The sequence below is a fragment of the Eufriesea mexicana genome, unplaced genomic scaffold (genome assembly GCF_001483705.2).
Source record: "Eufriesea mexicana isolate 0111107269 unplaced genomic scaffold, ASM148370v2 scaffold305, whole genome shotgun sequence".
NCBI classification, from domain to species: Eukaryota; Metazoa; Arthropoda; class Insecta; order Hymenoptera; family Apidae; genus Eufriesea; species Eufriesea mexicana.
Window position 1 is genome coordinate 315,997 of NW_016908472.1, and position 13,446 is coordinate 329,442.

The 13,446-nt window shown below is 51.3% G+C and overlaps 1 protein-coding gene across 2 annotated transcripts; it reads left to right on the plus strand.

Moving 5' to 3' along the window:
• The first annotated feature begins 1,713 nt into the window (after window positions 1-1,713).
• Window positions 1,714-8,376, plus strand: LOC108555857 (transcription factor Sox-10). 2 transcript variants are annotated; one of them, XM_017911699.1, is made up of 5 exons: window positions 1,714-2,438; window positions 4,655-4,801; window positions 7,229-7,565; window positions 7,659-7,981; window positions 8,093-8,376. In XM_017911699.1, exons 1-5 carry the CDS (start codon window positions 2,167-2,169, stop codon window positions 8,358-8,360), a joined length of 1,347 nt encoding a protein of 448 aa, XP_017767188.1. In that variant the 5' UTR covers window positions 1,714-2,166; the 3' UTR covers window positions 8,361-8,376. The 2 variants fall into 2 exon arrangements, with proteins under 2 accessions (XP_017767188.1, XP_017767189.1); XM_017911700.1 differs by having other exon boundaries at window positions 7,677-7,981.
• The last annotated feature ends 5,070 nt before the right edge of the window (window positions 8,377-13,446 follow it).

Genomic DNA, 13,446 nt, shown 5'->3' on the forward strand with positions numbered 1-13,446 from the left:
GAAAGAGACAGGATTCCGAAATAAACGACACGCTGAGCAGGGATCGTTGGTGGGGCGGCAACAGTCGGTAGAGAATCAAATGCTCGAATTCGATATCTCTTGCTTGGACGGCACTCGGTATATCGTTGGTCCTCGCGTCGGAAAAGACGAAGAGAATCGAAGATTTTTCCCGTCGAACGAGACGCTATGACGTAGATCGTTGACTCCGTAACCGCGTTTCTTCGTTTTCTCGTTGGAGCATCGAAATAACGCGAACCGAGTCTCGCTAGTTTCGCGACGTAATAGCGATAGAGCGAGGAGGATCGGCCGGGTGGTAAACGAGTCGGACGAGTTTTCGAGTTTCGGTTCAGCGAGATATTTCGATTTGGATCGGTGGTCCGTCGACCGTCGACCGTCGACCGTCGACCATCGAGCGTCGACCGTCGAGCGTCGAGCGTCGACCGTCGGGTGGGTAAAGAAAGCATCGGAAGTCTGTTTCCCCTCGTCGCGAGCTTCATCGGTGGGCACGATCGCGAAGCAACAAGTGTTAGGAGCTCTTTGGCCCGTCGCTCCGCCCCCAACTAGCAGCCGCTGTCGGAGCGATCGGTGGAAAGTGCCCCGAGGCGATTCAACCACCTCACTCAAGCGTCGATCGCGTAAGCAACTAGAAATCCTCGTTTCACGCTCTGGCATTTCGCTCGCTCGCTCGCTCGCGTTCATTCCTTTCGTTTTCTTTTTCGTTCGCCGAAACGACGAGCGTGTGCGCGCATACGCGAGACAACGATGTTTATGATCGTCGCGCGATCTTGACGCACGTGCCCGCGTATCGTGGTGGTTCCGCGCTTCTCCACCGAGTGATTATCTTTTCGAGCTTGTTTCCAGCAAAGTGACAGCTTTATCGTTTCCGTGTTTCCTTGGTAAATAAAAAAAATGTTCGCTACGAAGATCGTGCACGAAGATCGTTCGTTCGATCAGGTGTTTTATTTGGTGGAACAGGTATGGCTGGCGAAAATCGATTCGCCAATTCTATGACGGTAGATCGTAATCGTCACCGTCCTCGTCGTCGTCGTCGTCGTCGCCGTCGTCGCCGTCGCCGTCGTCGTCGTCGTTCATCCTCATCCTCATCCTGATCCTCATCCTCGTCTTGATCCTCTGTCTCGTCGTTATTCTCCTCATCGTCGTTCTCGCGATCCTCGTGGTCCGGTGATCATCATCTTGGTCATTGTCATTCTCGCGCCGGTATCGAGTCGAGCGATGAGAGGATAATCGCGCGAGATATCCTCGACTGGAGTAAATTTCGACTGATCCCGGTGATCGGCACGGTGATAAGTAGGAGCCGCGCGGAATCGGCGAAGATATCGTGGACTAGAAGAATCGGCGGTGTATGTGCGCGAGTAATCGGTGAGAAAGGGTGCTCGCGATCGGCAGCTAACCGAGTGACGCTAGAGACGAGGCTATCGGCAAAGTATTTCGGCGATAGAACGAGTTCCGAGAAGTGACGGGATAGCGAGGAGGAGATCGAGGCCGATAGACCGGGAAAGCGAGGAATACGCAGTTTAGAGTTAACACGCTCGCGTTCCGAAACGTCGATCGTGTGGTGGACAGTTGGGGAGAAGCAGCGAAAAAGAGAGAAAGAGAGAGAGAGAGAAAGAGCGGCCGATAGCGGAAACGAAGGAAAAAAAAAGAGTAAAACGGAGCCGATACGCAAAGAAGAAGAAGAGGAAGAAGAACAGATTAGAATTGCCGTGGTTGGAGTGGCACGAGGAGAAAAAAGTGTTTGGATGATAGACCGAGACCTCGAGGCATAGCCGACGGCTCGACATGCACGTCCGATGCTCGTTCTCTTGCGTTTGCTCGCTCCGTAATCGAGTGCGAAATTAATTAAACGCGACAAACGTACGCGCCGCTCCGATACCAGGCCATCGGAGGGAACGAAGCGGAGAGGAGGAATCGAAGAGAAAAGGAGAGAAACGATCTTGGCCGCAGCTGAAACAGAAGCGCGAGAAACGGAAGTGACGCGTTACCGTTACGATAAAATGGTAATTGCAATTAATCGATGAACCGTTGCTCGGTAACGTGTAGCTTCTCTTTCGAACGATGAACGCTCGTAGCGCGCGATAAATCGCTCGATTCGTCGGACGCGCATCGTTTCTCCCTTTGCTCTCGCGATCCAATAAAATCCACAAGATGAACGACATTATGGCAGAGGCATCCTCCTCGATTTTGTCTGCCAATCCCGGCAATTCCAACAGCTCGTTGGCAACTGGCAATAACGCTGCCAACGTTGCTAACGGTATCAACAATGGTAACAACAATGGCGGCAGCAACGCGAACAACAATGGAAAAACGTCGGCTGTCGCGGCTACGGCTACGGCGAACGGAGGAGGAGAGAGAATCAGCGCGGCGGTCACCAAAGTTCTTCGGGGGTACGATTGGACCCTGGATCCTGTTGTTACCAAGTGAGTTTTACGTTCGGTCCCGCAATTGTTTGCGCGTTGCACGTGTTTCCGCGCGATATCGAGATTCGACCACGCCGACTCGCCATATATCTATATATCCTACCCTCCTGCCTGCCGTGTTACTCGTCTTTGCGCTATTTCACGCGGCTTCTTTTCAGATAGAAACGCGAAAACTCCTCCTTCCTTCCGAAATAGCCGTATCTCGGAACGCGGTGTTTAGCGAAGATGGTTAGCGAAGTGGACGCGCGGCGAAAATGAAGGGTAAAGAAGGAAAGGAACTCGAGGGTGTAAAAATACGTAACGCTAACTTAATTATGACGCACTGGTTTCCTCGGCTTGGGAAACGGCTCGTGGAAATGTGTCCTCGGCTGCCAATTAACGCAAATTAGCTAATTAATGCCCGATCTCGACCGCAGGCTTTTCGTCGCTATTTCTGTCCGTCGCGTTGCGATCGCGATTCGTGGGAAACAGGGGAGACCGAGCAAGAGAGAGAGAGAGAGAGAGAGAGAGAGAAAGAGAGAGGGAGGGGGGAGGGAGATCGCAAAGGACGAGCGATACGACGTTTTATTTATTTATTTCTTTTTCTTTGGTTTGCGCATCGTTTGCGAGAGGAAAGGGGAACGTTCCCGACGATCGTTACGATTCGAGAAAATCGGAGCGTGGATGAAGGCGACTCCGTTTCGTCGGCGGAATCGCGATTCGTTGTTCCGCGATGCGAATGTTTGGGACGTGGAAGAAAATTTTCGTGGAGATTTCGGTTTTGCGAAACGGACTACCGGGGGTAGAGGAGCGTGGGTATAGGCGCGCATAGGTGTGCATACGGGTTTGCTCACGGAAAATTTCAACCGGCTACGGTTGAAATCTCCGAGCGTGTGTATCGCTATGCGCGACAGCTTATCGCGCTAACCCTCAATTATACGGGGTTATCTCGGGGTAGCTAAAGGGGGTACGATGTTTATTTCCAACGATAGGGCACGATAAAATCGACTAGTTTTAATTCCCATGAAATCCATGAGAATGCAGCCAAACTATCGCGCGTTTCCTTCGTTCGTTCCATGTATACGTACCGTGTTTCTCCGCGTAACTCTCGCTCATCTCTGCCCGCCGCCCTCCCGCCCCTAACCGTCCACTTATCGTTTATCGAGAGCTCGAGCCGTTCGTACGAACCGGGGAGGTAACAAACGCGTCTCGACGTTTAAACGTCGATCGGCAGTTTTTGCCGTGAAATCGCGTAACGAACGACCAAGAGAATCGGCGCGCGGTGGAGGAGGAGAGAGAGAGAACGGGATAGAAAAATGTGCAGCTTGAACGACGTTGGACGCTGCCACGCCCCTACGCACCTCTGCCCCTAGTATTCCGCAAAACCGTGTAAACGAGGTGTAAAGACTCGAAGATTTTTCGCGTATCCGAGTAAACCGCGTATAGCGAAGTGACTCGCGACTCCCGTGAAAACCCTTGTTAGTGGACCCGCGCTAATTACCAACGGCTCTTCGGGTTTACTCACGGATTTAACGCCCCTCTTATTTCAAAGAGGCCGAAATATATACGAGCCTCTTTTCTCGAATTCTTTCTCTCCGCGACCTTTCGAAACGATCGCGTCCGTGCTTCTTGTTGAAAAGTCTCGGCTACCGGTGCACAGGCACCTCGTTCTATCGTCGACAGGTACGCGATACCTTATATGCGTTTCCTCCGGTCCATTTCTTCTGCGTCTCTTTCGGTTCTCGTTCGGGTTTCTACTACGTACGCGCGGTCGATGGTCGGTTCGGTTCGGTTCGGTTCGGTTCGGTTACGGCGCGGTGCAAGCTCCTCGAACGAGGTTCGATTAATCCCAGAAAGAAAACAGCGCGAGAAGGGCTTGTACGGCAATCACGTCAGTCACGTCGATCCCCGGCTGGACGGGGCAACGGTTTTATGAAGTCATCTTCTAGGAAAGAAAGGGATACGTCCATTCCTATGTGCCGCGTTCCTTCGGATGACCCGGCCGGCCGGGGGTGGCTTCGCGGGTACAAAACTCTGGATACGCGAGGATACCAGGCTCGTCGTCGCAGCCTCTGGTTATTTTCTCGCGCCAGTAGACGCTAGCATCGCGGTCTTGGTTTCTGCTTCGCAGAAAAATCTTGTCCCTTTTCTCGCGTAACCCCTTTTTCGTTTCGAGACCGAGGCTGCGTTCGAAGAAAACGATCGTTTCCAATGAAGATAATGTCCTCGAATTGCAGGGGTTCCGGCGACAAAAGACCGGCCCACGTGAAGAGACCGATGAACGCGTTTATGGTATGGGCTCAGGCTGCAAGGAGAATACTTGCCGATCAGTATCCTCAGCGTCACAATGCGGAGCTGTCCAAGACCCTGGGGAAGCTTTGGCGGTGAGTCGAGTTGATAATCTCTACTTGTCGTCGAGCGTCGTAAGAATGGCGGCGGGTGGTCGCGCGAGATCGCTCTAGGACCAATTCGATCCCGCGGTGAAACCGCCAACTCGTCGCGACTCGTGTGCCCAAGCGCGACAGTCCACGCGACCACTTGTTGCCCCGTTCTATTTTTACGCGCGATTTCGCGAGCAAGCATTTTTTACGGGACAGCAGCACGCATGCCGAACACATTCTTACCACGTGGCGCCGAGGCTGCACGTGGTACGATCGTTCCCGGTTGACAACCGCGCGAACCTCGTTTCCCGTTTCAAACGAGGACACGGAGCTCCGTTCCTCTACCAGTCCGACCCCGACTATATCGCGAAATTCTCTACGCCGAATTTCTACCCGATCTTCGCTCGGTGTCGCGGTCGATCGCGCGGGGACCCGTGTCGCGACGGCCAGAAGAAGAAATCTTCCTCTAGGTATATACCTCTCTCTGGTGGTGAAAGTCGCGACGAGAGGAGGATAATTCCGTTTCCTGATCGAGACTAACGAGATGCCCTGGTGGGCCATCGCACGAGCAAGGATCACAGGACCTTCGCCGACCGCGTACCGATCGGGGAACCCCCGTGGTGAATCATTTTACGATACCGCTCGGTCGCGATTCCGATCGCCGATATCTTCGCGGATCGCTGGTTTAACGTCGAAATAGGAACACGACGAGATCGACGACGAGATTAACTTTCGAAACGAGTTCGAGCGTAATAATACGCTTAGGTTTTTAACGGAAACGACGTCTCTCTCCCGTCTCGATTCCGTTTTCATTCCGTTTTCATTCCGTTTTCATTCCGTTTTCATCCCGTTTTCATTCCGTCGCGTTCAATCCGCGTCTCGAATCGTATCGGAACACCTCTCGGAGACACGATGTCTCGTCGTGTCTCGAGTTACGAGATACGTTTCGTTGGATTATTCGAGGAAAGGAACTGGACTCGCGAGCTAATATCGACGTAGCCGATATTTACCAGGAGCCGCCAGGTGTAGGCGTCGGAAATAAATCTCCTCCCTTTTCTTCCGGCTCGAAAGGTATCGCGTTCGAATATTAGAATGGCGGTGTTTGTCGACAAAACGAAAACAGATAGGCTCGGTTCATCCTTGGCGCGTGCTAACAGCTGCCGGCCGGTTCCTGCCTCAGATAAACGGCCCCCGAGAATCACAATAAACTCCTTGTCCCCGTCAGGTGAATTTTTCCGAACCTGCCCCTTCGTCGCTCGACGACGCTTCGTGCAAATAACACTCGTGACGAACAGGTAAATGCATCTTATCTGACGGAAGCAACATCTCGATTTCGCCGTACTTTCGCTTTAAACCTCGAATCTCACGCGCACACGCGTCACCGTCGCCACCGCGTAAAGCTTTGCCCGAGAACGCACGTGGATTTTTGCACCTCGTGTCCGACGTATACTCGTTACGCGTACCGAGTAACGTATCGCAGAGATACGCACGTCGCGAGAAAGGCAGATTCGAATCAACTATAGCTCTGCGTTGCATCTGGCAAAGAAAAAGAGAGGCTGCGACGGTACGCTATCGTGTCAGGCCCTACCAACGAAAAAAGCACCGAAGCAAAGTCCATTGACCAGATGGTGATTCTTTTCTCTCTCTTTCCCAGCAACGACACGCGCGCGTTATGAAATACCGTTCTCGATCCGATCTCCTTCTTCTTCGGATCGTTCCATTTCCATTTTCATTTCCATTTCCATTTCCATTTCCATTTCCATTTCCATTTCCATTTCCATTTCCATTTCCATTTTCATTTTCTCGCTGCAACGTATTTCGTATTAGATTCGGGAAGAGAAGGGAAGCGCGTGCCGCGACAGGAGCAAGGAGCCAAAAGGGTGAAATGGTTGTTGCTGGAATGCTCGACGATCTCGCAGGCTACGCACACCGGAAAAGCTTATCGGTCTTGGGGCTTTACGAGCCCAGTGGGAACATAAACACGAGGAATTAAAGACTAACGCGTCGCGACGAGACGGGACGGGACGGGACGGGACGAGACGGGACGAGATGCACGGGACTGACCGAAAGGAGAGACGCGATGCGGAGTCGAGATGCAGAGTCGAAGGAGAATCGCTCGAGTTCTCCTACACTCGGTATAATATACGCGTGTGCGTGAACTGCGCCCTTAAGACTCCACGCGGCGAGAAACACTAACCAGACCTCCCATTTCGACTGTTCGAGTGTATCGTATGGTGATAGAAACGTTCTCGTTTCGACCTCTTCTGCCTCGAGTATTATACGCGCGGCGGCGAGTAACGAGGAACGAAGGGTGCGCGCGCGCGCGCGCGTGTGAACCTTGGTCGTCGATGACGCGAATGTCGCGAGGTCGAGATCGCGAGGTTGGCGATTTCCACTGATCCTCCGGTGTCGTCGCGTTTCCTGTCGTAGATTGCTGTCGGACAACGACAAGAAACCGTTCATCGAGGAGGCGGACCGTCTTCGCGTGATCCACAAACGCGAGCATCCGGACTACAAGTATCAACCTCGTCGACGAAAGCAAAACGGACCGTCGGGCAGGGAAGGGTCGCCGTCGAGGAACCAAAGCAACAACGTGACTTTCAACGTGTCCAGATCGCTGAAGCAAGAGGACGCGAGTCCCAGAGGCGTTCAGGGACCGAATTCGCCACAGAGCGGAACGAGTTCGTCTCCTCCGACTACTCCTAACCAAGGCTTGTCGCCTCCGACTCCTCCCACTACTCCCCGAGGGCAACATTACGCGAATCAGGTAAGGTGGTTCGGTTGGCGATTTCGCGGGAAATCGCGACGATTTTGGCGTTCCGTGGTGGGAAAAAAGAGAGCGCGGAGACCGAGAGGGAAGGAAAAATTTGGTTCGCAGGGAAATCAGCCGCAGCCGAATAGCACGGTGTATCAGCAAGATTTGGCGATCGGTTCGTCGAGCGAGTCGCATCAGCTGCAACCCGGAGCCGATTTCAGGTACATCGAAGTCGGGGATAGCTTGCCGATCGAGGAAGGTCAATTGAACGGCCTCGGATCATTGGCAGGCGTCGGTCTTAATCTACCGTTGAATCTGCAAGAGTGCGAAGTGGAGAGCAACGAGCTGGATCAGTATCTTCGGCCACAGGTGCCACCGGTACACGTAGCCGCACCGACAACCACCTCGCCGCAGTGGATATTCAACAGGTATCGTCTATTTGTCCGTTACGCCCGTTTTCACTCTTAATCGCCGAACGTTCCTTCCGTTTCCTCGCTGAAACGCCACCCTTTTCTTTTTTCTTCTTTGCTTCTTTTCAGATACGACGAAGAGGTGGAACGACCGAACAAGCGACACTGCTCGGAACAGCCGATCGCCGAGACGTCCTGGGAGGATAGACCGCAGACGGACATAATCAGATATCACGAGCTTCAACCACCCCTTCCACCCATGCAATACATATCCTCTTCCCATAATCCGCACTATTCGCACGCGACCACGCAGATGAACCACCCCCACGTGTCTACGTCGTACGCGCAGTACCAACGTTACGTACCTGGTATCGAAACCTGGCCGCATTACATGTAAAGGAACCAAGAGAAAATGCGCGCGACAGCGAGATTTTTCCGAGAAATCTCTCGGTATCTCCCCGTTGTACGAACTCTAGCTAGCGATTAAGTTTTCTCAGCGTTAACGATTTTATTTGCTGATCCCTTCGAGCGTGCCCCTGCGAGTGGGCATGCTCGATGCGTATGTTGCGTGGGTGGGTGTGTGCGTGCGTGCTTGCTTGCGTGTATATGGAGTGCGCGTGTGCGCGTTCGTGTTGCATCGGCTGGTAAACGTCGTGAGGAAACCGATTCCCCGATTCTCCACGCGTCCAGAGGAAAGAACGAACGCGTGTAGCGTAGCAGAGAGACGACGGCGCGCTGCTCAGCCACGATCTTACTCCATGACATCATTCCATGACAGTCGGCCATTCCAAAGCGCAGAATTTCAGGCTAAACAAACAGAGCCCGCTCGATACGGCATCCTGCCGCGTGATCTAAATATAATAATAATATATAAGGCACGAAGCGTAAACCGGTCGTGGCGTTGGCGAGACCGATTCGCTCGCGTATCGAAGCGCCCGGTGGTGTGCTGCTGCACTGGCTGGCACGCTCTTCGAATAAACTCGAGAAATTCGATCGGTCGTAGCTCGATCGCGAAAGCCACGCGACGGCTGGTCTCTACACGCACGCGAATTTCGATCGCGGTGGTGTTGTGTTGTTAGGCTGCGATGCCGATGTTGGCGTTCAGCCTTTGCGGAATAGAAGAGAGAGAGAGAGAGAGAGAGTTTCGACGAAGCGAGCGGAAAACGAAGCACGCGGAATCATCGCGATGATAAACGCGAGTACTAACGCCGTTTTCGTTATGTTATGCCGATAGCCGTGCTTTTGTACTTACAATTATCGTTAGATACATTTATCGCGCCGCCTATAAGAAGCGCGAATGCGTAGAGCGTGTAGTAACATTTAACAAACGCATGTGCGTTCGAAGAGTTAATTTATAAGTATGACGGTATATTCTAAGGTTTGTCGGAATAAAGAAAGAAAAATTGTTTCGCGTTGAAAGACAACGATTGATAGTTACCCCTTCTCCTTTTCGCGAGGTTACCGCAGAGTTTTCCCGTCGCTGAAACGCGACGCGTTGAAAGACGACGAGAGATGATGGCAGGAACTGGAACTTGGTATTCGTCATCGTAGTACCACGTATTCGAGGTGTACAACGACGTTTTCGAAATTACTCCGGTGGAATTGCGTCGGCTCGGGTTCGGCTAGTGGCGCGTTTAGATGGCAACTTGCTCGCGCGATATGTCCTTCCGAAAGAAGCGGAAAAAGACAAATATTTGAGCGGGGTTGGTCGAACGGGGTTAGGAGGTGTAGAGCGCAGGGTACGAGGGAACTAGAAGAACCGCGAATGGACCGTTCCAAGTTTCCGAGAGTAAACAGGCCTTATCGCGGAACGAATATCCGACCAACGAGCGAACGTGGGAATAGTCGTGTCGCGACTTTTACGCCACTTACCCGCGTCTCGAGATTATAAGGCTCTGTGTGAGACCCTCGCGTGTTTTTCGTCCAACGCGTGACGCTCGACGGATCGTTTTTCGGTCCGCGAGCCGGCTCCGAATCGCTTTTCTCTCGGCCAACGCGTACACACGCGCTGTACGTTGGATTCGCCTGGCGAGAAAAGCAAAGACGATCGTTACGGATAGGAATAATCCGTGCCTTCATCGGATCGCGTATTTTCATCCCGTTCGCGGTTGTCCGTGCCGACCACGTCGACCTCGACGTCGGCGCTGCGTAGCGATATCGCGTTCGGTGACAGTGAATTTTTTTCCTCGGCAAGAGAAAAGAGAGAGAGAGAGAGAGAGAGAGAGAGGGAGAGGGAAAAAGTTGACGAGAGTCAGCGTTCCGCAGCTGTTTGGTTTTTTCGCGGCTGCTCGTGTCGGTCGAGAGATGGCTCGCGAGGAACGTTGGTCTCGTTGCCGAGAGAAGAGGTTCGCGCAAAAGGTTTGCCGCGAAGATTCGTTATTACGAATGATCCCTCGGGGATCGGATAAAACTGCCGGTGCGCGAGTACGGTGGATTCTCGATCCCGGAAACGCGCCTGCCTCCGCGTTCCGTTTACAATAGATTCCATTGAGGGAAGAGGCAGACGTTCGGAACACACCTATTATCGCGGGCAAGATTTTCAAGATCCTTCCGCGAAGCGAGGAAAAAAATGTCGAAATCTCGTCGACCGGTCCGGATACGAAGCAAACTCGTGGACAAAGAGGCATTCAGTTATAAGTTATCGGGATGCTTGGTCGATATAATTAATTTACTCCGAGCTCGGTCTCCTCGCGCTAATCACCAGCGCGCTTTTAATCTCGGAATCCATAAATATCACGATGCCGAGGAGACGGAGGGAATTCTCGCGAAAGCAGGAAGCGATCATCGTTCCTCCGACTCGTCTCTTCTTCTTTTCTCCTACTTTTCCGCGCCTCCTGCTCCTTTTTCCTTCCCCCCCCCCCGCCCCTATTTCTCACGTTTTCCAAATCGCCACGATGCAAGAGAAAAACGCGCGTACCTTGGGCAATCGGGGAGAGTACGTTGACATCCTCCTAGATTCAGTGTGCGATGTAAATATTTGCCGGTAAGGGCAGATAGGATCGATAAATTTTTGGACAGTCGCGAGCATTATTCGGTGCGTGCACAAAGAGTCGTAAATCCTTCCGCAGCTGTCCCGATTCTCCTATTATCGCTCGGTTATATTTTCCTTGCTATCCATTCATCGGAATCTCGACGCGAGCCACGCGAGACCGCGATACACGCGATACACGGTAGAGATACGCGTTCGGCCTAATCTCGATAATGCGCGCAACCCTTTGCTCGCTCTGCTTTCCTCGAAATCCCGAGAATAAAATTATTCGGCTCGGCCCGCGCCCGACGAACAACCGCGTCCGCCTCGCGGACAACGAAGCCATCGAGACGCTTATCGCGCTCGTGCAATCGTATCCCTAATTAGCGCAATAATTAACGTATTTGGAAAGCGGTTGCTTCCAGATTCCGCTTTTCGCCTCTGCTTTTTATTTTTTTTTATCTCCATCTTCGCTCCACCCCCTCTGCGTACATTCCATCCGCGATTTCGCTCCGAGCCTCCGAGTCACCACCGTTCCGACCGACAGACAGACAGACAGACGGACAGAAGCGTCTCGACGGAGAACTCGCGCGAAATCTAATCGACCGGAGTGTAAGTACATAGCGCGAGAGGGAGACGGCCACGTGTGAATTTCATCCAGCTTGTACATACCCATACACGCGAACATGACTGTACGCCGTTCCTTCCGGAACCCTACAGCCCGATGGTCTTCTCTTCGATGGCAAATCAAACACGCGTAGGTACCATCGGTTTATCGTCGCGTTACCATGGTAATTATTATGCCACAGATATCGATAAACTCCGCTTTGTACCGCAAACTTTACGTCGGGTATGCTTCCACGTAAAGAGTAACTCGCGTTATCGACCACAAACCGTTTCCAGCTTCGTACCGCCGATTCGCTCCGTCTTCTATCCGTACTCTACGATTTTCCTCGGAAAATTCTTTCCCTCGTCTCTTTTTCTCCTCTATCGCGAATATCTCTTTCGGAAGCGTCTCTTTCGAGATCTCGCCGCGAGTTTTACGACGAGCAGAAAATTGCCCCTTGAAATATCGAAACGATTATTCTTCTAAAATTGCTCGTCGTTATAAAGGGACCTAGGCAGATCTTCTTATTCCTTAAAATCGGTATTTTACCGCTGTGACCAGCTTTTCTAGGCAGATGCCGGAAGACTCGCGTTCCTGCTAAATAATACCGCTTATCTTTGCTTCCGGTACTTTTACTTTTCTGGTAACAGGTGAGCAGTAGGATATTCGACACACTCTGCACACCGTGCATTCTTGTAGTGCTTTTCGAATAAATGACCCTTTAAATAACAAGCATCGTTATTTTCTTATCGGAACCTTTCAACGTTTAAATGCGACGGATACTCGTTGTTTTGATTAATTTAAGCCTTATTCGTCATCGATATTTATAGATCTACGCGTACTTACGTATAACGCGAATGTCTATCTCGTTCTATCGAAGACCTTTTCCAATCTATCGAACATTATTTTCGTTATTGTTTTGCGGTAATTTATTTTTCTTATAAGAGGAAATCTTTCAATTCCAGCACGTAACGCACACAGATAAATTGGACAAGGAAAGAGACGAAGATTTAGCATTCGATGTCAGTGGGATTTATCGACGATACTAATTTCGATTAAAAATCGCGACGAATTAACAGGAGCGCGAGTAAGAGCGAGGAGGTTCTCGTGATCTCGATACCTTGGCTCCACCCATTGCGTGACGTCATAAACAAGAATAGGAAATGGCGAATGGAGGACAGAGAGAAACCTAATTAATATTCGCATTTTTTTAATCAATCCGTGCGTCTTTCCTACATGCGTCGAAGAAGCGCTCTTTTTTACTATATTTTATCGCGTTATGTAAACGAGAATATCAGCGATATGCGCATTCGCACGCGTTAATACTGCACGACTACGCACGCGGTTACTAATTAATTAATTGATGCGCGATGTATTTGAAATTTCGTTAATTCTGCGCTTTTATTTGATAATCTGAATATTTGCGTAAAATAAATTAACATTATTACGACCAGTTGTTCCGTCCTTACACATCCTCACGAGCGTGTTTTAGAGCGTAATCGTTAAGCGACGATAAAGGTGATACCTGTAAGGATACATTACGCGGTTTCAAGAGATCAGCGCCATCTCGCGGATGGCGTCTGGAAACTTCGACTCGGTAGTAGGAACGCAGAACACGCGTGGAGGTATCCGAGCGCCGGAATCGTAGACAAGGACGGCGACTGCGCGCGCATAGGACAGCCGACGCGACTACTTCTTCGCGTCATGTGGTCCTGTTACTTCCTAATACATCGAAGCCGCCATTGAAAGTTAATTAATCATTCATTTTCTCTTACGCATTTCTCCACTTTTGGACTCGCATATCCAAGATACGATCGTGAACAATTCTTAGGTATGCCTTTCGACGAGAATTTTCGTTTAATTAATTAATCGTTAACGATTACCTCTGCGAATATTCGAACGCGAATG